At 34.1% G+C, this 25,771-nt stretch overlaps 1 protein-coding gene across 7 annotated transcripts in view; it reads right to left on the bottom strand.

The window, feature by feature from the left end:
* The window catches only part of GREB1 (growth regulating estrogen receptor binding 1), a 189,578-nt gene that overhangs the window by 45,788 nt on the left and 118,019 nt on the right, over positions 1–25,771 (bottom strand). For 6 of the 7 annotated variants that reach the window (XM_074287207.1, XM_074287208.1, XM_074287211.1 and 3 more), the window contains exons 14-21: positions 22,087–22,284; positions 21,032–21,212; positions 14,862–15,057; positions 12,665–12,801; positions 8,102–8,441; positions 4,739–4,854; positions 2,313–2,512; positions 1,359–1,448 (exon numbers count right to left, since the gene is read on the bottom strand). In XM_074287207.1, coding sequence (XP_074143308.1) covers positions 1,359–1,448; positions 2,313–2,512; positions 4,739–4,854; positions 8,102–8,441; positions 12,665–12,801; positions 14,862–15,057; positions 21,032–21,212; positions 22,087–22,284 — 1,458 coding nt within the window. The remainder of the gene's footprint in view (positions 1–1,358; positions 1,449–2,312; positions 2,513–4,738; positions 4,855–8,101; positions 8,442–12,664; positions 12,802–14,861; positions 15,058–21,031; positions 21,213–22,086; positions 22,285–25,771) is intronic. The other variant, XM_074287212.1, reaches the window with a different exon arrangement.

Genomic DNA, 25,771 nt, shown 5'->3' on the forward strand with positions numbered 1-25,771 from the left:
AAACTTAAATGAGTAGATCAATCAATCAATAATCATCTACCATGAATCAGGCTCTGGGTATACAAAAAAATGAAATAATATCTCCTTTGTGTGCCTATATGTCTGTGTGTATGTCTATGTATGCATCTTCACCCACATATAAAAATGTATGTATATATTTATATGCATATACAAAATATATAATCAGTATTTGATGGAACGGTACGAACAACTGAAAGATCAAGAAAGTCTGTATGTAGAAAGTGGTTCTTGGTCTTAGTTCTGAAGGAAATTCAAGAGAATTCTAGGAGATGGAGATGAGGGGACCATTACATCTTAGTTTTAGTTTTAGTAGGAAAAGTTTCATACTTGGGATTACAATTAAAATATCAATACCTGATAACCTAAGAAAGGATTATACAAGGCTGGAATAACTTACCAATTATTAGTTATGATGTCAGAGCAATGAATGATGAATTTTAAAAATGTAAAGTTCTACTCCTACATTTGGGTTCAAAAAAATCTAATACTCAACTACATATAGCTTGAAGAATCTGTTGCTAAACAACAAATAACAAAATTTTTAAATAAATATCTGGGGGAATTAATAAACTATAGGCTCAATTTAATAACATGACATAATAATAAAAAAAACTTTCATGAATAGCTTTCATGAATAAAAGTATAGTGTTCAGAACAAAAAAGGACAGTGAAAATTACTACTGAAGATAAATTAAACGGAAATTACTCAAGGTCTCAGGATCCAACTGAATATTGTTAATAGTGAGAGACTTAGATGGTAAATTCTAATTATTACATACAAAGAGAAGCAAACATAGTTTGTATGGTAATGTGTAAAACGTTGGGCCTGGAGTCCAAAAGACCTGAGTTCAAATTCAGCTTCAGATACTATATGAGTCTGACCAAATGACAACCTTTTGCCTGTTTACTCATCTGTAAAATGGGAATAATAATAGCACTTATCTCCCAAAGTTGTTGTAAGCATCTAATGAGACAAGTATAAAGCGCTTAGCACAGTTCCTGGAACATAATAAGCATTGTATAAATATTAACTATCATTATTATAGATGTTGGGGTTTTTGTCATCCCATGAAAAATGATGAGGATCATAATTTAAAACACGGATCATTTGTAATCAAAGATTTAGAGCTAGACGAATCTTAAAAGTCATCTCTTCCAATCCCTTCTATTTACTAATGAAGAAACTTATGAGGCCTAGAGGTTAATAAGTAACAGAGGAAGGATTTGAACTTGTGTCTTGATTCCAAACCCATTGCTCTTCTCACCATACTGCACTTCCCCTTGAGTTTCTCTCAAATAATTTATTGCTCTGATCTTTCCCATTTGAATATTCTTACTTGAAGCTTTTGAGGACAGAGATGAAGATACAGAATCATGGGAGCATGATCTCTCCCTTTTGACAGGACTTCTCTTCTCTGACACAGAACCTATTTAAAAAAACACACAGAAAATTGAATTGAAAGTTGTCTTTCTATACAGAGAATATTTTTCTTTCCTAGACTCACTGCTAAAACATAACACAATCTACATTGTGCTTTGATGATTTCCTTTTTTTTTTTTGCTTTGTTCTTTAAATACAAGGTAGGATTTTAGAATCTTTATAGAATTAGTTCATTCTTCTAAATCTTCAAAACAAAATTACTGTTGACATTGTTTTATATAATAAACAGCTAGAACTTAAACTAAGTATTATTTTCCTTAGCATTTCAACTTCCCATAAAGATATCAAATCCCAACTTTCTCAATAACTGTTCTCAATAAGCAACAGCTACTACATTTAGATGAGATTTGTAACCCTGTTCCCCATTCCCAATAAAATATACAACTTAATAGAGGGATATTACAAATATAAAAACACAATGTTATAAGATAAGTATATCTGAGGAGTACAAATAGCCCAGTTATTAATTGGAGTTATGAGAGAGGAGGTGAGACTTGGTTAGAACTTGTTGGATGTCTATAGGAGAAGAAGGGAACAGAAGAAGCTCCATGCAGAGGGAAGTTGAACACAGACAAAGAAGTTGAAAAGCAAAGGGTAAATTTAAGACAATAGTCAGTAAGGCAGATGGGCTGCAGCACAGAATATAGAGCAGGGACCAATACAAAATAAGCCTGAAATGAAGACAAAAAATCATGAATGCTACACGATATTAAAAGTATCTTCAGGGCTCTATTTTATAATGTGTACAAAGCTAACTTGCAAAGTCTACCACTTTTATTAAAGAGTTTGGAAGGGAAGAAGTCAACCTGCAAGTCTGCCAGAGTCGCTCATTCCACATATGCTCACACACCTTCAGTCACTATCTCTTCATCTTCATTATCTGTACTGCTCAGCTTCTCCGGGTCACTTTCCAAGACCTCACCTACGGTCACTTTCTCCATGGGAACTTCAGAGCTCACAAAATAGGCAGCCAAGCCAAGCTCTTGCTCTAAGGTTGTTCTCACCAAGGAGGATGAGTTTATTAAACGCAGGTCACAGTACCTTAAAGACCTAAGAACAGATAAAAGAATGAGATAAATGGCTCTGGTTGTTCCCTAGCCATTACCCACAGTTGCCTGAAATACTTCCCCAAAATATTGAGTTCTGGATAGAGAAGCAAAAGGAATACAGAGAAGGAAAACAAGCTTTTAATCACTAAAATCAACCCATCAACTTGTTTTCATTGAGCCCCTATTGTATGTTCACAATTATGATGGGTGTTATGGAAGGCACAAGACACAAGAAGACATCACCCCTACTCTTAAGGAAGTAATAGTCTACTGCTATCTTTGGTTCAACACTGCTTATTAGTTATTATTGAAAAGATAAAGGCCTAACTGGAATTATCATTGATCTGCAAAAGACACAGAACTAGAAAGAATAGCTAGAGCACTGTATGAACGCGACATAGTCAGATTTCTAAAAGATCTCTTATAAGCTAGAAAAATGGACAAAACCTAATCAAATTAATTTACCTTTATGCAACTTTAATACAAGTTCAAAATTTCAACCTAAGAACAAGAAAGGGAAAGGAAAGACTAGGTAAAAGTTTGTCTGAAGAGCTTCATAATTAAAATTAATTATGATGAGGAATTAAAATGGAATTGTCTGAAGAAACAACATGGACCTCCAGAGAACTCAGCAACTAATAGACTTCAGAAAGACATATCTATACACACAATGAAAGAAAGATGATAAATACAAAAAATTTGGTACCATAATAATAACATCAAAAGTCCTAAAGTTCAGAATGATATGAGGCTGGTGTTGAAAGCTAAGGAAAAAATACATCAAGGGAAATAGAGTACTAAAGAAGAGCTAGGATAATTTTAATTTAATAAGGATGATGATAATAGAGAGAGAGCAGAATAGTCCATTTCTTATGCCTTTTCTACCAAAAAAAAGAATGAATACTGAATTAGAGATAGAGAAAAAGTGGAGAATAGGTAGATGACTAAATCAAGGATATTCAGAATACATATAGGGAATCCAAATCACCTGACCCAGATGACAAATTTATGTATCCAGGTACAAACTGAAATTAGGATCTGAAAGATCCCTGAGAACCAGAGAGGTACCACAGGTTTAGAGATGGGCAAATACTATACTTATTTTCAAGATAAAAAAGGTAATATAAGAAGAGATAAAACCTAGGTTTTAAAAATAAATAGCATGTGTTTAGTGCTTTATAAATATTAACTCGTTCATTTTTCACAACAATCCTGGGAGAGAGGTGCTGTTATGATCCGCATTTTACAGAAGAAACTGAAGCTAAATCACTTGTCTAAGTGACTTCTCCAGAGGCACACAGCTACTAAATATCTGAGGAAGAATACAAACATACGTCTTTTTGATTCCAGACCCAGTGCTGTAGCTGCTAAACCACACCATAACCACGTTTTAGCTCTTCTGACTACCAAAGTGATAATCAGTTTCCAGTATACTGTCTCATCTAATTTTAAGATGAAAAGGAAAAAAACACAAAGCCTAAGTGGTCATTAGAGCACTAGACCTGGAGTCAGAAAGCCCTGATTTCAAATCTGACCTTAGACATTCACTAGTGATATGATCCAGTTTAAGTCACTTAATTTCTCTTTGCCTCATTTTATTCATCTGTAAAATAGGGAGGCAGCAGCATCTTCCTCACAGGATTGTTGTGAAGATTAAATGAGTTATTTTTAAATTGCTTAACATAGTAACCAACACATAATAAGAGCTAGATAAATGTTAACTATTGTGATCAACACCATCAACATCACCATATCAAATAGCACATATTTCTAGCAACATGGTAAGCACTAGACCTAAAACCAGAAAACATAAGTTTGAATTTCTGTTCTTTGACTTCCTATCAGCTTGATTTTGGATAAGCCACTATGAACTTCAGAAGCTTCATTATCCTCATCTATAAAATGGGGATGATGATATTTGAAGTACCTACATCAAAGGTTTTTGTTGTGAGGACCAAAAGAAATCATCAGCACAGAGAGTTAGGTCTGAAAAGGACATCAGAAGCTACTGTCCAAATGTTCATCTTGCAAACGAAGAAACAGGAACAGAGAGATATGTTTCACGACTAAAGTTGCTGAGCCAGTAACTCAGATCTTCCTGCCTTCTAATCCACTACCTTAACCACTTTACAACACTAAAAATTCAGGTCAGAAATTATATAGCACAATTCAAGATGTTGTTATTGTGTAAAATAGGTGGAAATAGAGGTTATACCCATATGCTCACCTTGGCAAGGATTCTCCATGAGGATCCATTCCACTAAATATTAATATGCAAGGCAGCCCCTCTAACTCGAGGTAAGTCTGAGGCCTCCATTCTGCATCTTCAATTTTCTGCCATGTCTATCACATAAGAAAAATCAGTTGTCAATGCCCTGAACTGGTTGCAATAACCTAAATTTCTATAATGATTTTCAAATATTTCAAGCACCACAATAACCCTGTGAGGCAGGTAAAACAAATATTATTGTTCCCATTTTACAAATGAGAAAATGAGGACCAGATTGGTTAACTGAGTTGTCCAAGGTTATACAAGCAGTAAATGGCAGAGTCTGAGTTGGAAGTAAGGTCCATTGACTCCAAATATAATTTTCTTTTCACCAATAAGTATTTGCTGATTTGAATGAAGCCATGCTAAACTACCTGTTCATTTGTCATTTCAAATTTCTAGATTGATAATATTATTTACTTTGCCATTCCACCTTTGATACAAAGGCCTATAAGATAAAGTCATGCTTGGATCTGATTCTAGGGGAAAGTCTCCAAATAAATTTGTCTTTTAACTGCAATAATATGAAAATTATAAATGTCCTTCTAAAAAGTTATTTCCCAAGTCTTATAATCTGTTAATTATCTTAAAATATCTACTACTCTGGCTCCTTCAGAAAAACTTATTTTTGACATATCTTTGGATGTCTTTTCTTAGCAAATTTTAATCTATATGAAATTTCAAGTTCATTCAGAAATAGGCACAATACAGTTTCAGTCTTAAAAATAGACAGCATCTACTTCTGGTATGATAATATAATTCTTGCTATACACATTTAAGATATATACTTCATTTTTATCTTTCATTCCCCAAGTTTGAAGTTAATATTTTTCTCCATAAAAAGGCAGGCACGTACATACCTCTATTCATTCATATTAGCAGCAACCTACAAATCCAAAACTTGTTTCAACCAAGTAAAATATTTTAAGGAATCCTGGCATGACTACAAATATACATCTTTCCCTGAATATCTTGTGATTTTATTGTTTTCTGCAGGTTTGGTTTTGTTTGTTTTGGTTGGATGGAGGAAGGAAACACTGAATCTATTATTTCATTGGATAAGGGCATTTCCAATATGGAAATCTTAGATATTATATAACAATATATAGTATACCAATATATTACAATATACCAGTATCTTAAACACAACTTTTCAGAGAATCATTTAAATAATAATAAAATTAATATTATTAATATTAAATAAATGATTAAATTAAATTAAATAAATGAGAGGTTAAATAGCTTGCTTTTGAGCACACACCTAATACATATGAGAGATGGAGAGGAATTCAGCATGGTCCTTTTGATTCTAAAGCTAGCTGGGCTCTTCTATCTTCTATATCCCATTGCAGAATCAGCTTTATACTGATATACATGGATATGTATATAGTTTGTGAATTCACTGGGGACATGGGTAGTCATTGATGGTTCCAAAGACAAACCAAAGTAGAAAATCTCAAGTAAAATTCCCCAAGGATTTATATTTGGGCTGGGTTCTTTATCTTTCCTAAATGTACATCAAGGAAGGGAGGAAGAGAGAAAGAAAGTAAAAAAAGAAGGGAAGGAAGAAACAAGGAAAGAAAGGAAGGAAGGAGAAAGGGAAGAAGGGAGAAAAAAAGGAAGAAAGGAAGGGAGGGAAGAAACTGAAGTAAGTAATAAATTAGCAAGTTTGCTCCAATGCTTCCAACTCCTTTGAACACCAACTCCAATTTTATTTTTGTTACATTTATATTTTGGGTACATTTTTCACTGATAAGCATTAGGGCTTTGCTTAAGGCCCTACTACTGCCCAGTAGAGGAAGATAGCACTTCAGAGTAAATCTAGGGGCAGCTAAATGGTGCAGCAGATAGATCACTGGCTTTGGAATAAGGAACAAATGTGTTCAAATTCAATCTTAGACACTTGAACTTACTAGCTGCATACCCCTGAGCAAGTCACTTAACACCAATGGACGTGCCAGCCAGTCCATGTGTGGATTTTGTTCATTAAATATAGCAAATAGTCGGCTTTATCACAGAGTGAATCTAAATAATTCTAGACATACCTTGTTTAGCAATATATATAGCGCACTCTATGCCAACATCATAAATATTGTTCCCTTTCCCAGGTTTCATTTTTAAAATTAGAGGGGACCCCTCCCTATTCTGGAGACATTTCTAGTTCTTGTCCCGCAACCTCTACCCAGAGTTCTGTCCAAATTTTCATCAACAAAAGTATGTTCAAGGACTCCTCCATATTTCCCAGTTCGACTATGAGGTAGAGGACAATCCATTCATTTAATAACTAAACATTTAGTAAGCACCTGCTATACATTCTGGGCAGCTAGATGGCTCAGTAGATAAGAGTACTGGGCTTATAGTAGAGAAGATCTGAATTCAAATCCAGACTCAGACACCTTACTAGCTTACTAGTGATCCTGAGCAAGTCACTTAAATCTCCCTTTTGTCTTAATCCACTGGAGAAGGAAATAGTAAACCATTCCAGTATCTTTGCCAAGAAAACATCATAGACAGTATAGTCCACAAAGTTATGAAAAGTTGGAGGTAACTAAACAAAAGTGATGTACACTTTGCTTGGTACTAAAGATACAGAAACAGAAACAGTCTCTGACTTCAAAGAGCTTCCATTTTAAAAGAAAACAACATGTATATAGAGAAGTCAACAGCAAATACTATTGTATTAACACATCCTTGGTCAGTTCCATCTCTTAAATGGAAGACCTCCTTCTCTGAATGGATATCCTTCCTTTTAAGAAGCTTTGGATCACAGGAACATAAGAATGGTTCATAGGATTTAGTATAGTTAAGGACCTTAGGTATAATACAGTCCAACACTTTGATTATGTAAGTTGGAAAATGAAGGTCCAGGGGGCAGCTAGGTGGCACAGTGGATAGAGTACCAGCCTTGAATTCAGGAGGACCCAAGTTCAAATCTGATCTCAGATACTTAACACTTCCTAGCTGTGTGACCCTGGGCAAATCACTTAACCCCAGCCTCAGGGAAAAAAAAAAGAAAAAGAAAACGAAGGTCCAGAGAGAGAAAGTGAATTAGTTGTCCAAGGACACACAAGTAAGTAAACAGCAGGCCACATTGTGATCCCAGGTCTTCTAGACAAATCCCATGCTATTTCCTCAGCCTTACACTTATAGTTTCAAAGATGGCTCAAAGCAGAAAGAGAATTCTCATCAAATTCACAGAAAGCCATGTATATGTGAGAAAAAAGCAAGGAGAACAGACATGCTAAGGATTCTAACAATATTTCATCCACTCACATCTCCTCAAGGAAGGAAGAGAAGAAACTAAGTTTGACATTGATTTACCTTTAGTTGCTCCACAAAATGTTTCCCAATGGTGATGGCAGAATTGGGGTTTCCCAAGATGATCTCAAAATGCTCTTCTAGGGATAGTCTTTCCCTCACATGATAGAGCCGCTCATAGGCCACAGCAGCCAGAGGAATGCAAGGGATACGGAGCACCACCATGAGCCCATGCCCACAGGCACATTGCTTAGAGGAGTTAATGAGGTTCTGGGTAATCTCCAGAGTCTCCACAGATGTGTAGTTCTTCATCTGTGATAGGCCACTGACAGCCATCATTGCTGCAGAATAATGCTGCACAAGGACAAATGTCCTTATCACTGCACTATGCAACCTGGGAAACCTAAAGACAGGAAGAGAGCACAGTAAAAAAAAAAAAGGAGCAGAGAGACTTCAGCTTACTGGAGACTATACATGTCCTACTTTTATTTCCTTCTCTGTTTGAAAATACCATTGATATTAGAAAAGCTTTCTTAATTTTTCTAATAAAAATTCCCAGGCCAAAGGCACTTGAGAAAATAATGAGGTGTCATGACAAAATCATGTGACTGGAAAACTCAGGTCTTACCCTCAGTTCTCCTACTTTGCCTGAACCTCTCCATTTCCATCCTCTTTAAATAACAGATATTTATGCACATATCAAATATCTTGGTTTCTCTAGTATACAATATCAGGCTTTATGCAAAATAGATGCATGATAAATTTCGTTGTTTAAAATGCTTATTGAATAATTTGGTCAAGCTGCTGTGACCTCAGTCAAGCAACTTTGTTCCCTTTCTAGATATGCTTCTTTTTATATAAAATGAAAAAAAATTTAAAGAGTTGGGTTGGAGGATCTTATCTTATTCTAAAGCTAGACTTTAAACTCCATGAGGGGAGGAGCTATGTGTTATCATAATTTATTTTATTAATCTTATTTTATTCTCCTCCAGCAGCTGGCATAGTTCTCTATAAAAAGCTGCTGCTTAATAAACATTTGTTGATCAATTCTTCGTAAATTGTTTTCCCTTTTCAGATTCCCTTTTGAATGTAGAACACACAAATTTCAATCATTGGGAGGAAAGGGGAAGAAAACCTCCTTTCAATAAACTCCATGTTTATTGAAAAGAGAAGCAAAGCAGTATGAAAGCAATCTTCCAACAACCACAAACGCTTTTCAAGCCCTAAATTCTATGATCCTCTGACCAAGATTGAGAGTACCCTGAAAAAAAAAAAGGTTTTTATGCCCTCAAAGATTCATTAATCCTGTGAGCTTTAATAAATATTAAGGGGATATATTGATCTTGTTTGCCCACATAATCGTGATCCTGCTCCTTAATAAGAATAAATCAGTTACTGTTTCTGGAGTGTTCAGAACAGGTGCTTTACAAGGACTATTTATGATTCAAAATCTCACACAGCAACCTTAGAAATGTCAAGAATTATCAAAATCATGAGTAGCTCATGCATGATAGATGTACTCATTAGAAACGGGAAAGGACATTATAGACATAGTTCATCTTAGCTGTTTTCCATCTTGTCATTCCTTAGCAAAGATACTAAATGTTTGTTGAACTGATATTACTGTGTGTGGAAACCATAATATTAATAAACAAGACTCTTTTATGAAATTATTATGGAGAATTAATACCTTGTAGCCACCTCAGCTGCTAACTCCAACTGTAAGCTCTAACCCCTTTCTCAAAGACAAAAGCTAAATTTTCCCTTTAGAGATCCCTGGATCCAGGGCTCACATTGCAGAGAAGGAAGCTGATGTGATACAATGGAAAGAGACCAGGCTCTCTACTCTGATGACCCAGGTTTAGATCAAACTTTTAATGTTTAATACTTACATGATCTGTAGTTAAGACACTTAAGTCTCCCTAAAAAAGTCTCAGTGATGAAGGGAATTGACTATATAGCTTCTGAGGTACATTCTAGCTAAACCAGGGAATTAATTATGACCAGGGAATGAATTAGGAAGTGTCCTTGAAGAAGGCAGGAAAGTCAGGACTTCTGAGTTCATTATTATCATCATTACTACTAACATTTATGTAGCCCTTAATATGTGTTAAAGTCCAAATTCTTTATTATCTTCTTCAAAGTCCTGTCTCCTTCACTTAGGGCTCAGCTAGTTTTCTGGAGGGCCTTCAGAGAGGATTTGGTCTCATTGGAGGAAATGCAGGATGCCAGGCCAGCCGCCACAAGATGGAATTGAATCTTTCTGAATCCCCCCGGATTATATGCTCTATTCTAAGTATAAACCAATCATTATATCACTAGGAAACCATTATTTGTTGTAAGATTAAATCAATCATACTGAACTTAGAGAACTATTAATCACCATGCTAAATTAGATAACCATTGTCTCATCAATTCTACTAATAACACCTTGTAAGAATCCTTGTTTCAGAGTTCTGGCTCATAACAAATATATACCAGATATTGTACCAAATGTTTTTTAATTTCATCACAACTCTAGCAGGTGAGTACTATTATTCCATTTTATAGAAGAAGAAACTAAGCCAAATGTGTTAAGTAACTTTCCCAAGGTCACACATAAATTAGTTTGTAAGAATCTGAGGTAAGATTTGAACTCAGGTATATTCCTGATTCCAGGCCCAGGACTCTAGTCACTTCGCCACCTGGATTCCCCATTAAATAGACCCTCATGAATTAATTTTCCATCTCTGGCTATCTATTTTCAACTCTATAGAATAAAGGGACAGCTAAATGGTACAATGGACAGTTCAGCAGGCTTAGGATCAGGAAGACTCTTATTCATGAGTCCAAATACTTTCTAATTGCCCAACCCATGGCTGGAATATCCGGTCCCAGCCCCCACCATCATCAATAGGTTAGGATATAATGTCAGGCAACAAAATGTTAAAATCAAAAGTACAAAGAAGGAAGCAGAAGAAAATGTAAAAGAAAATAAAGACAAGCAGAGAAATATAAGTATAATGTTAAATCACATATATGTGTATAAGTACATATATATTTTAAAGTTTATGCACAACAGAGATTCATGGATGTGATCCTCTCTTATTCTTTCTACAAGAAAATGTTAGTGGGTCAAATGTATAATTTTTATTTAATTTTTTTTTTTTTTGAGGCTGGGGTTAAGTGACTTGCCCAGGGTCACACAACTAGGAAGTGTTGAGTGTCTGAGACCAGATTTGAACTCTGGTCCTTCTGAATTCAGGGCTGGTGCTCTATCCACTGCGCCACCTAACTGCCCCAAATGTATAATTTTTAAATAATAAAAAAAAACCTTTGAATGTTATATAAACATTGAATGTTTGAGTGACAAAGCTTTGAGTTTTCAATGTCATGCAAACATAACATAACACATAACATACAAGCAATATCTACACTAAAACAACTTAATGAAATGTTACAAGGAATTAATTAGTAACCTTACAAATTTTAGCTTTTGCTTTTTGTATTTAATCAAACTTTTAAAGTTGGAAGGAATACGGAAGTATAAGATTTTAAAATGGAAGGAATTTTTATGAGCATCTTGTTTAATGCCAAATATATAATAGAAATTTGACCAAATTATTATCTTGACTTAAAAATCTTTTAACTCTTTATTGCCTTTAAGAGCCTGATATTTAAAGCCCTCCCCATATTCTACTTAACTTTCTAAAATTATTTTACATTATTCCTCTTCAAATACTGTCCAGTCCAGTCAATCTCTCCAGCTAATTTTCCTATACACATGGCATCCCATACTCAACTCCATCCCTTTACATTAATAGATCTTGGCATATGGAATGTACCACTTCCTATTCATTTCCATATTTTTTAATTCTTAGCTTCCTTCAAAATGCAGCTTAGGTGCCAACTCACATGTGCCATCTTCTTGATCCCTTCCATTTCCTGGTTATTAAACATCTACTCCTCTGAAACTGATTTTTATTATTTTTGCTTCGTCTTTGTTTGTATACCTGAGAGGCAGTTTTGCCTAGCAAATAGAGAGCTAGTCCTGGAGTAAGAAAATCCTGGATACAAATCATGCTTCTGACATATACTAATTGAGTGAATATTGGCAAATCCAGTATTCCCGAACTCAATTTCTTCTCTAAGATAGCAAAAAAAAAAAAAAAAAAAATCATAGCTCTGAACCAAAATAAAGTGTTTAGTAATCATATTCCCTAAGTACAATATAAATTCCTTTCACATTATAACTGCTACATGTTTTATTGTTTGTTTTTCTGTGTCCCCAACAATGTGAATGCCTGAGCCATTGTTACCCAAAATGAGGTCAAGGGGTTAAGTGCCTTTACCAAGATCAAACAATATACAAAAAAGACCAGTTGCAAAATCAAGTCTTCTTTAGTCAACTCTAGCATTCTTTCCATTACAGCATGCTGCCTCAAATCTTAGTAGTCTTATAATCAAAAATTCCTCACTAAAAAAAGGAATATATATTATAAAATTTTTAAAGTGTTTGCCTAACATCAGCTTGCATACTTCCAGTACTGGAGATAGTCCATTCTACTTACATCATTATAACTATTAGATATAGTCCCAAATCTCATTTATACAACTGTTAATTATCAAGATTTTTTTATGAAGTACCTTTTTCCTAATGCCATGACCATTGCTTCAAAAGAGCTATCATATCGGAGCAAAGGGAGGCTGTGTCCAGAAAGAGTAGATTCAATGAATTCTGAGAGTCCAAAATATTTTTTGTTTTCCTGATATAAGTCCATTCCCTGAAACAAACCAAATAATTAGTAATTGAGACACATCACTCATGGAAACAATGGATCTTGACTGGACTACCATTTGTCATGAAATTTTTGATGGATTTTTATGCTTGAAAGTTCCCAATACACAATGACACCATTTTCTTTTTGCCATAAACATAAAATCAAGGAGTATTTTAAATAAAGTATAGGAACAGTGTGATATGATGCAATCATATCCCCCAATAGCACGGGTATCACTCTCAAAGGGGCATTAATAAACTGTAGTATATCTAAAATAAAGTGACTAGAAGGCTAATATTTTTATAGATTGGCTCTGGTACAGAGTCAAGGTAGTAGAGAGAACAGAAAATGTAGTATGAAGAAATAATAAGGGGAAAGCAGAAAGATTGGCAGGAGACAATAAAAGACAAGCCAACTACATGGGAATAATTAACTACAAAACTGAGTAATGTAGAAAAGTACAAACTTTATGATGATAAAGTAGCCCTTTTACACCTGAACTTACAGAGAAATGTTCTCATACCCAGTTTCCTGAGACTATCCATTCTGACCAGCAACAAAATTAAGACTATTCTTATTCTTTTATACCCATCAGGATCACCAGAGATTCCTCCACAAAAAGCATAAATTTATTTTTTATCATGCAATTTGTTTTAAGGAAGGCCTTCCCATAACCATTCATTTTACTTAGACAACTTTTAAGTTGATTTTAGAAATATGTCAACTATGGGGCTTTAAGCTTCTATTGAAATCTAAGTTCATTATAATTCCAGTGGTCCAATGATGTAGAGATGTGATGGAATCAAGATACATTTTTACACATAGTCAATGCGGGGAATTTGTTTGTTACATGTTTGTTAACAAAATATTTTTCTTTTTTTTCCCCAATGGCTTAGAAAGAATGAGGAAGAGAAAATAAAACTTAATAAATGAAAAATGAAAATTTTAAAAAGAAATCTAGGCTTATAATCAAGAAATTTCTCTTAGAATGGCTAACATATTCTAAACAATTCTATACATTTTAATATCAGTCCCAATAACAACCCACATTACAACTTTACTAAAATATATATATTCACACTAAAAACTTAATTTCTAAAACTTAACTACAGCTCTTTAATCAGAAATATCTCTGTATTCTGTTGTAATGAAAAGAATGCAGATGATAACATGTAAATGGCTTGATTTCAAGGCCATTTTTTTCTAAGATCAGCATGTTATTCATAATATTATGATATAGTCCTGGTCTAGATTCAAGAAGCTTGAGTTTGAATCTTCACTCAAATACACAGTAGCTGTGTAAATGCTGAACAAAAAATTTAATTTTTCTGATCCTTAATGTCCTCATCTGAAAAATTATAGGATAATAATATCAAAGAACACATCCATTACAAATACTCCAGACAATGGATGTAAAGCACTTTGTGAACTATAAAATGACAAAGAAATATGAATTATATTATTGTTGTTTTTGTGATCTCTCTCCTACACCTTCTGTTTACATTCCTGTGTATTGAGAACTAAAGCTTATAGAAAGATGATCTAAAGCCATAGAAAGACTCGATCATCAAATATTAATAAATTCTAAATTCAACTTACTTTGATAAAATATTTTAAAAGGTTTTCAAAAAGTTGAAAAGGACAGAATGAAATTTAAATTCTATTGGACTGTCAGAAATGCGTGTTTCTCTGCACCTAATATTTTGCTTTGCACAAAACAATATCAAAAAAATTTAAAAATGGAAGAGATTCTAGCTCCTGAGGCCAATCATATAATATACATATAAAGAAAATTAAGCCCCAAAACATTAGGTAATTTCTTTAATATTTCAGAAGCAAGTAGTAGATCAGAGATGTGAATTTGGGTCTTCTGAATCCAAAACTCTGGATACTATGCCATATTTCCACCCAAAAAAAAAAAAAAAACCACTGGTTGAATGAACAAATTAATAAATTAATATCCCATGAGTTTTAGTAACATATTTGATATTCTACTATATAATTTCTCCAAGCTCTAATGTAAATGAGAATTATAAAATTATCCCTGGAAATTTATCTCTTACATTACTGTAGGAAGCAGGCCAATGGATCTCATTGTAAGGACTGATCAGGGTGTGTTGAGTCTGTAAAGCATATGGGAAGGAGGTCACATGGAGGGTCACAATGTTGGGTGCCTCCTTCACCTCTCTACAGTTGAGTAGTCGATCAACAAGTCCTACTGATGGCTCAGTTTGAGGATAGAGATTATGAACAGCGCTGCTGGCATTGGGAGAAAAGAGAAAAAAAAGAGAAAGGAAGAAACAACAGTGACATTTTTATTATTTAACAAACAAAAATGCAACATACGTGGTCACTCAAAAAATATAGCAAGACTTTCCATTAGTTTCAAATCCCATTCACTCTTTCTCAAAATCTTCTCCAAAATGTCCTAAATATCCTAGGAATAGCAAACTCAATAACAAACTAAAAGAACTACCCTAAATTGAGGCAAAATTAAAATCTTGTTCCCTAAGTAACCATTATGTTCTCTCTGAATCAAAATTGTGTCCCCATCATCAATTAAGTCAAAAGTTATAACTAAATAGTAAGGTCATTTTGACTGAATTGAGTTAACCAGTCTGAATTAATAATAATGATGAATACATGAGTGTTCATTTCTGGATATCTTTCTCAGAGGGGCATTAATAAACTGTAAAAACAAAGTGACCAGAAGGCTAAAAGTTCTTGAAATTATGTCATACTAAAGAAATTGCAAGAGGTTAGCCCGAGAAAAGAAGGTTTATTGGAACATATTTAATAGCTATCACTAAGTAACTGAAGGATTCCTGTAAGAAAGTGTATTCCTCCTCCTCCTTCCACTGTTCTAGCAGCAAATTTCAGCTCAATCTAAGGAAATAACTCGTAGCTACCAAAACTGCAATAGTTTGCCTCATGTGTTGGGCACTAAGGTAGCCTTCCTCAAAGTCAGCTCTAGCACCATCTCCTACGTAGAGCTTTCCAGATTACCCACAGCCACTCAGCCCACATCTGAAATTACCTTGAATTTTCTTTGTCCTTTTTTTGTATTAACTTAATGTACAAACACTGCTTCCTTTGACCGAAAGGAAGTTCTCTGAGGGCAGGGACAGTTTTATTTTGGTTTTGTATCCCCAGAACCTATTCTAATATATAGTAAATTACAATATGAATAATAACAATAACAATAATAACAATATTAAATAACTCGCATTTATATAGTTCTTTAAGATTTACAAAGAACTTTTCAAATGTTCTTATTTGATCCTCACAATAACCCTGTCAAGGTAAGCACCATAATTATTCCTATTCTACAAACAGTGAACCTGAAGGTGAAAAAAACTTAAACTGATTTGCCCAGGTCACACAGGTAGTTAAGTATCTTAGGCAAGATTAGAACTCAACTCTTCCTGCTTCCAAGTTCAGCATTCTTCTGCTTCACTTGGCTTTCTCAGGCACTTAATGAATTCTAGTTGTTTCTGTTTCCTCTGAGTAAAAAGCTAAATGGCTACTTATTGGAGAAGCTAAGGACAAAATTCCCATTTCAAGAAAGAAATTTAAGGTAGACACACACATATGCACTCATACTCACACATGCACGTATATACTCATGTACACAATGCATTCACACATACACATACACACACTTGCACACACACACATTCAAAATAGGTTATATTAAAATAACACCTCAAAATTTGCAATGCACACAAATATAACATGAATAAGTCACACACACACACACACACACACACACACACACACACACACACACATATATATATGTGGGGGGTGGGGGAGTGTTTATATGTATGTGTGTGTATATACAATCTCATTTTGAATCCCACAGCAAAGAGATAACACAAGTATTGTCATACCTACTGTACATAGTGAGAATTAGAAGCTGTCAGATTAAGTTATCATAGTCATATAGCTAATAAAAGTCAAAAGTAAGATTCGAACCCATCTTAATATCAGTAAATCCAGCACTATTGATTACACAATACTATCTCTTAGTACCTTCCTAATGAAGCCACAGAATCAGAGTAGGCACTTCAGAAATCATCTAATCTAATAATCTAGGATTCATGGATATATATCAGGTAATGAATTTAGATGAGAAAAAATGACACCTTTATTTCCATCAATCTCTAATTGAAATTTAGTATTTCCTTCTATTATGAATGTAGGGAATAAATATTATTCTGCAAATGAGTTCATAGGCCTTATTAAACTGTCAAAGGGATTTTCGATTTACTTTAAAAAAAAAAAAAAAGGTTAAAGACAGTTTTTACAATATCCATGAAAACTGGACACTCATGCTTTCCTTTAAGACTTCCACTGAAGAGGAATTCATTTATATCTCCCAAGATAGTCCATTCTATTTGGGGCTAGCTCTACTGATTGGGAAATATATGCCAAGTTTTACTTAATTGGGTGCTGAATAGTTGTCCTCAATGTGTATTGAGAATACAACATGACCATGGGGCTTAAAAGAGAAAAGATTTAGGCTAATATATGAATGGACTTTTGCCCCTCAAGGAGGCAGAATGCTGAGATGATTTATCAAAGAGGATGACTCAGTCCCTGTGAACCAAAAGAAAGGTCCATTAATTTGTCCTGGCATAGAAAGCTTGGATTATAAAGATGGTATCTCTAAAAGCACCCTGACAGGTCTAAGATTTATGAATTGGATTTTATGACCCTCTTGTTTCAGGAATGAGAAGTGATGGAATGCTGACAGGACCAGAAAAGCTGATCCCTAAGAATCTGAGAGCTTAAGGGACTAGAAAAAAATCTTGACTCAGGTAGGTAATCAATAAACATTTATTAAGCGCCTATTTTGTGCTATTGACTCATTCTACTGTTTAGCTAATCTCATATTTCCCTAAAAGGTAATATCAATATTAAAATATGCTCTCAATTAGCCGTTTTGGAGAGTACCTATAAGTCAGTCTAAATTCTCCCTGATCTCGTCATATGTTTTTGATCTGTATGAATATGTATAAAGGGAATACAAAGTAATCAGAATGAATTCATCTAAGCAAAATTTAATTAAGAAGGTAATTAAAACTGTTACTAAAACCATAATTAATTATACAATGTCTGATGTTTGATATTAAAAAAAAATTTGGACACTACCGTTAGTATGAAAACCTGAACTAACTATATTTAGAGAATAAAGTGTAACCTTTCGGAAGGCAGGAATTCTTTTAAAAGCTTACTCTGTAACTCCACATTATTTGCAAAGGAATATTTTCCTGTAGGCATGCAATTAAAAACCTGTTAACTCTTAACTCTATAATTAACCCTTTAAAGGAAAACCAGAAATCCATGAAGTATGGAGAGGCTTGCCTTAGGCAAATAGAAAAAGAAAAAAACAAAAACAGAGATGCTTCAAAAACCAGGGCAACTAGATCACTAATGAATATTCATTATGGATTTGTTGCAATGATGGTAATTGTTGATTTGTTTCAATTGTATAAGACTCTTTGTCACTCTATTTTGGGGTTTTCTTGGCAAAGACACAGAAGAGGTTTGCTATTTCCTTTTCTAGCTCATTTGACAGGTGAGGAAACTGAAGCAGAGAGGATTAAGTGACTTGTCCAAGGTCACGCAGCTAACAAGTGTCTGAGGTTGTATTTGAACTTAGGTCATTCTCACTCTAGGCCAGTGAATTATATAGGATACAAAAAATACCTTATCTTGTTTATTTGTGTTAATAGTCTTCCAAACTAAACTGTGAACTCTAAGGAGAATATCACTCTATAATTAAAAGATGATGTTTATATGCTATTTTAAGGTTTATTAAACACTTTAGATCAATTGTCTCATTTGATCCTCACAACTATCCTATGAGAGAGGTATTCCAGTCATTCCCAATTTACAGATAGGAAAAGCAAAATCCCAAATATTTAGCATTTAATTGACTACTCTATGATCACAAATCTAATATAAGAAAAATTTGAACCCAAGTCTCTCCTGAATCTAAATTCAACCCTCTTTCTATAATACTATTAAACCAGAAACTTTAGAGGGCAAAGACTCTTATCTATATCTTCCATTGAATCAGAAGCTCAAAGGCAAAGGCTTTATTTTTCATGTTGGACTGAGAACTCTATGAGGTCATAGACTATATATTTACCATCAGAATGGCATTGGATGAGCAGGCCTTTTTAATTTTTTTTCAAAATAAGTATCTACAGAAGATGATAAAAAAAATCTTAGTGAGAGAATAAGAGTATTCTTCATATATCCTTGAGTTTAAAAAATGTTCATAAATATATGCAAAATGATTAGATAACGTATTATCAAGTCAACATCACAGATTTTAAATTAAGCCCTTTGAAGAGGATAACTTTCACAAATAAACAGATTCATATACCTTAATTGAATTGTCCAAGATTACAATGTGAGTCAGTTCTGAGAAGGATTCATAAATCACAGCCATGAGCTCTCTTCTGTGTTCAGACCCCAAATACTCTAGACATGTATCAAATCAGAGGTCAAACTAACACAGACAAAGGGAAATACAAAATGGTATCTTCAACTTGACTTTGTATTATAAAAACAGATGCTCCATCAAAGCACTCCTCTCACATCTGGGGGCAGATTCCAAAAGCTATTCTAGTTCAAGTGTGAACTTTGGCAGATCTTGGAAAGCAAGAATGTTATTCCAAGTATGAACCTGGAGACTCAACTCTCATCCATCAAAGCAAATGCTCTATCTGCAAACAAAAAGGCTTACTGCCAGAGCATTGCCCAGCAGATGTTTTGGTTTGTTTCTAGGGCATATGACAAATGGATGGAGCACTGTGCATTACATAGAGAGTCAGTACAAAGTCAGAAGAGCAGGCTAACCATCTTTCCTCTGGCTCATACTCTCAATGACCCTAAGTAAGTCAATTAACTTTCTCAGTAACTGTCTAAGACAATAAATTATACAGGCTACAATGACAGAGAGTGTTTCTTGACCTTGTAGTTCCCTATACCAAAAAAAAAAATAGCAGGTCCAATTACTATCTCTATTTTACAGCTGTGAAAAACATGGGATACTTATACCAATGAAAACCTGGATTTTTGTAATGTGGTTTAAAAAAAAGTGACCACTATTTTTTGAAATTTTACAGGACCCCCTAATGGAGAGCTGTAGACCACAAATCAAGATTTCTGTCTTCTTGTCACAGCTTTGCCATTTACTAGCTGTGGAACCAAGTCACTTAAATCCCCAGGGTTTCTGTTCCTCATCTATAAAATCTGCATACTACCATCTAGATAAGCATTGTTGGGAGTTTAGAAATACTAATAATAGTATATATAGTAGTAATAAATATGAATAATAGTATATATAGTAATAATAATAGAACTAAAACTTCCTAATTAGTAGTAGTATAATATATAACAAGTATCTAATAAGACAAACTAGTCTTATTTTAATTAATTCAGTTTAACATTTTTAAGCAATGACCTTAGTATTCCTACTGAACAAAAATATTTTTGCTTTGCCTGTTCTTATGTAATCAGCATAATAAATTAAGACAAATATCTGCAAAAAAGAAAGTACTGTGCAAACCTTTAAGGTTTACATAAACAAATTATAGCTATGAGATAGGCACATTAACTCTATTTTCCCTGAAAAATATAACTGTCATTTGTTTAGCATATTATCACTTTTACTGTGTTCTGCCATCCAGTACCTTATTATAGTATCACAAAAAATTCAATAGATAAGCTAGCTAAATACTAAAATTCCCATTTTGCAGACAAAGAAACTGACACACAGAGATCAAGTTATTTGTCCAGATCAGACAGCTAGGAAGTAGTAAAGCTTCTGCTGCTTAGAGCCATATGGATATATGACTTCTTACTGCTTCTCTCACTCATGAATTTACTTGCAAACAGAAGAATAATATAGTAAAGAATGTAGGACTTATTCAAAAGCACCTGGGTTCAAATGCAAGCTCTGATCTTTAGAAAGTCACCTCTATGAGCCTTGGTAGACCCTTTTTAAAAATAAGAATGGCCATACGTACACTATTTTACAAGGTTACTGGAAAAAAAGTACACTGTAAATTGCAAAGTGCTCTGTAAATAATAATAATCATTAAAACCACAACCATCTATTTTAGCAATGATGCCCACTACTTCAAGTGTGAGTCCCACATATAGTTTCTTAGAAAGAAAATTTCAATCCCCCTAGGAAACTAAGACATCTTACCTCACAAGATCCCAGTGTGCATGGTCATGGATTAGGACAAACAATGTGTGAGGGTTCTGAAGAGAATTTTGCAGAAAAACTTTAAATTTGGTCTGGGCCTCTGCATCTAGCTTCATTACATATTGCTCTAGTCTCTGCTTAGTTACATGCTCCTTTTCCAAGCCAAGTTCTAGCAAAACTCCTAGAAGAAAATAAAACTGCATTAGGGAATCCAACAGGAAATCCACAGTCTGAAGATCTGGTTTAAATACCAACAACTCTCTTACTTAGTTCTATCTATATGATCTAGGTTGAATCAAATCATTATTCTTGGCCTTAGGTTGCTCAACAGCAAACTGCAGAGATTGAACTAGATTGACAATTCTTAAATGATGGTATAGAAACCCACTGGGGGATCGTGAAACCTTTTCAGTAGGCCCATGAGGTCAAAACTATTTTTAGAGTTCACATTAAGATGATAAAGGTCTATAGATGTAACCCACATAAACATAATCTTGAAGGTTGGGATATGGTACTCAATAATTTTTTTTAAGTAAAAGAGTCCAAAAATAAAATAGTTTGAGAAATGCTAAACAAGAAGATTTCTAAAATTCTCTTTAGTTCTAAATCCAATGATCATATATGTTTATTTATCCTGCCAATAGCCAATAGAAACTAAACTACCAAGTTTTTTTTTTTCTAATGGCTGGATAATTTTATTCTTATTTTCAAAATATATGCAAAGATAATTTTCAACATTCACATTTGTAAAACTTTGTGTTCCAACTTTCTTCTCCCTCACTTTCCCCATCTCTTCCCCTTATGAATAAATTTTTAAAAAACCATTTCCACTTCTAAAAGAGAACAAAGTAAGATAGACAACTAAAAATATCTAGTAAATTATAGTAGCTTTCCGTCTGAGTCAGATATCCAATATAAGCCTTTCTAAAGTCTCTCAAATTAAAAAAAAAACCTCACAGTCATAATAAAATATCTTAAGACTGAATTTTATATAGTTTAAAAATATAAAATGGAGAAAAAATATTCAACATCTTCAACAAGTGTCAACCATATACCTGAATGCCAGAGATGAAACAACGTCTGTTGATAAGTCACTTCTGAAGGTGGTACACAGATCAGAAAATCCACTTTTTCAAAGGAGCCCAAATCCAGATTCTGAGTGCTAGAGTCAGCAATGGAACACACATGGGAGAGGAGCTTCTGGGCCACAGCTAACTGCAAGGGACGTATCTGGTGCCGCTCAAGACCATAGTCTAGAAATCAAGACACTTCTGGTTAAGTCACTCCAAGTCAATTCAATCTGATAACATTTACTAAACATCCACTGCCATATGTGATACAATAGTTCAAAAGGGATACAAACCATATCCTGCCTTTAAGCAGCTTACATTCTAATTGAGGAAATGAGACAATGACTAGAAAGCTAACAGGAGTTAAAATCAAAAGTGTACAGAGGAGACCAAAAAGAAAAGTAAAATAAAATCAGGAAAGAGAGATTATTTCTAACAAGGAATATTCATGGAAGAGGTAGGCCTAGATGGAAGGAAAAGCCTTTATCAAAAAGACATGAGAAAGGAAAAGAGAATGGATTTTATAAATACAGAGGCAAAAAAAAAAAAAGGGAAAGATTAGTGAATCATTAATAGGTCAGCTTGGCTAGAACATAAAGGGAAGAAATGAGAACATAAAATGAGAAATATAACTATAAATTTAGCCTCCATAAGACCAAGGCACAAAGGGGCTTAAATGGCAAGTTAAAATGTTTCAACTTAATTAAGTTTATAATATGGAGCCAACTGACAGTTGTGAGCAAGGACATCCATAACATGAACAGTGAGAAAGCTTGGGCAATAAATATTAGGGCAAATTAGGGAGAGAAAAGATTGGAAACAGGAAGGACAACAAGGAGGCTTTTCCATTAGTTCAGGCCCAGGTAATAATAGAATGTACTTGAATGGTACATGGAGAATACATGAGAAAGACATTCCAGAGGCATACCTATATTTACTGGCAAGACTAGGCCTGGATTGCAATACATTATTTGAAAGGTATTTTCAACTCATGATGCTGAAAAGAGAATCATTCCCTACTGAAAGGAAATGGAGTGTAATAGAAAGAATTACAGACTTAGGACTGGGATACCGTGGCTCCAATTCTAGTCCTACTAGTTCCCAGCCTGAACCTACATTCTAAACCTGTAACCTCACTAGGCTATTGAGAGGTTTATAATTTATTTTAAAAACCTAATTTCAATTTCATGTAAGAAAGAATTTCCTAATAGTTAAAGTTGCCTCAAGAGAGAGATTTCCCCATCAATGGCAGTCTTCAAAGCAAAGACTTAAATGAGCATTTGTCAGGAATGTTGCAAAAGAAATTTCTGCTCAGCCCAAGTTGAGGTCCCCCGGCAGCTCTGAGGTTCTATACATGTGCTAATGTATATAAAAGCAACATGCAAATATGCAGCATATAAATGGTAAAGAGCTAGAATTGCATCTATGCCACCCATGCAGACTGAAACTGTCTAGAAGTCAGTAGTAGGTCTTTGAGAATTGATGATGTAGAAAAATACATCACTGTAAAGTCAACCTAATGATGAGGATTCAAATGACATTCCACAAGGCCCTTCTGTAAAGTGCTCCAATGACTCAGCCTTTGCAAACTCAAGGATATGTCCATCCTTTTATGGAGCATCAGAGTAGGTTTTCAGTAGAAGATATAAATATCAAACATTATTTTTTTAATTGCCTAAAAGTCAAGTTGCAGAGCAGTTGTCAATCTTCATTGGTAGAGGAAATTCTAGTTACCTTCACTGATGAAAAGATGGATTGGTCCCAAATAAAAAATAATTATTAACAAAATTGTTTTCTCTATCACCTACATCAAGGATTCTAAACCTGGGGCCTGTGAACTTATTTTGTTAATATTTTGATAATTGAATTTTGATTTAATTTGGTTTCTTTGTAATGTTCTATTTTATTTTAAGGGCTCCACAAACTTCACTAGATTGATAAAGGAGTACATGACACACAAAAAATGTAAAAAGACTCTAACCCAGATGAAGATAATTAGAAAGTATTACATCAATAGCTTTCCACGATTCAAAATAATCCCTATTCAGTTTTCAGGAATCATAAAACCTCTGGACTGGAGGGAAGTTTGCTAGTAGTTATTCTAATTTAACCCATACCTAAGCAGGAATTCCTGCTATAATATCCTTGATAAGTGATAATAGGATATGTTTATTATATAGTTTATATATGTAGCAATGTAGTTATACATAGATTATATATTCATAGTAATTATATAGTTACATATGTTATATAGTTTATTATATAGTTATAAGCTAATGAGTATTATCACTCCCATTTTGCAGATGAGGAAAATGACATAAAAGAAGGTTATGATTTGTCCAATATATGATTAGTAAATGGCAGATCCAAGTCCAGGTCCCAGACATAGGGTCTTTTCTCTGTATCAGATTATTATATAGACTTTTTGAACAAGTGAAATTTTAGGGAAAATGGAATGTTAATAGTTTGAAATACTGAGAGAAATAATTCCAAATATAAAAACATTAAAAAAGAGATCCACTTCTGACTCATTCCTTTAACCTGACTCAGATCTTATTATTCTGTGGGATATTTCCAACAGAAAACTCAGTGTGATTCCTTTAATGGTACAACTTTTAGGCCCACAATGCACCAGCATAGCTGAGAAAGAATGGAGCATGGTAAGCACGCCAACACCATGAAAGAACTCTGCTTCCAAAAGAAGAACTGGATGAGAGAGCCTTTAACCAACTCATCCTATTTTCTCGAAGAATATAACTAATGTCATATTAATACTCTTTCACCACAGCCAAGGTTGACCACTATTCTGGCCTGTTTCAGAACTCCCACTGAGCCCTTTGGATTTACTGACACCAGTGAACTCTTAAACTTGACCACTGACTGACTGCTATTCTGCTTATTTACTGAAGTCGAGGTTTAAAAGATTCTCTTCCTGTCCTACCTCCCCAGGCCTTTTCTCTCTTTTACGAAGCTTCATCCTAGTAAGACAGATATTGCCAGAGAGCCCTTTCACCAGGAGATTTTATATACATACATCACATATACACACACTCACATGTAGGCATATATATAAGAAGTATATAAAAAAAAGAAGTATATATTTACATAAACAATATATACATCTAGCTATGCCATATATGTTTGCATTTTGCACATATATGTGCATATATATTATTTGTATGCATATATGTATATATATGTGTATATATATATATATATTATATATATATATATATATATATATATATTTAATTCCAACAAAAGCTGAAATGTAAATCATTGAGCCTTTAGTACCCATAACACTTGCTACTGATACTCTCTTAACAACTTAATGAGGTTCCAGACTAGAACTTATTATATTCCAAATCAGGTTTTCTATGTCTTGGGCTTCTTAAAGCCCCATGTACCTAAATTGCTTGGATTCGTTCTGTTTACCTTCTGACATGAGAATGGAGGGGGGGGGGGGAAGGAGAGGTGAAATAAGCAATTGCTTTCTCCAGCCTACAGTTTCAGAATCTTAAATGTGGAAAATAATACAAGAGGTCCCCTATTCAAACTCCCCACCCAATAAAAGAATTGGCTTCATGAAATCCCCAACAAATGGACAACCCATTCTCTACTTGAACACTTCTAATGACAATAAATTTGATATCCTATGAGGTAACTCATT

Source organism: Sminthopsis crassicaudata, chromosome 2 (genome assembly GCF_048593235.1).
Source record: "Sminthopsis crassicaudata isolate SCR6 chromosome 2, ASM4859323v1, whole genome shotgun sequence".
Classification (NCBI taxonomy): domain Eukaryota; kingdom Metazoa; phylum Chordata; class Mammalia; order Dasyuromorphia; family Dasyuridae; genus Sminthopsis; species Sminthopsis crassicaudata.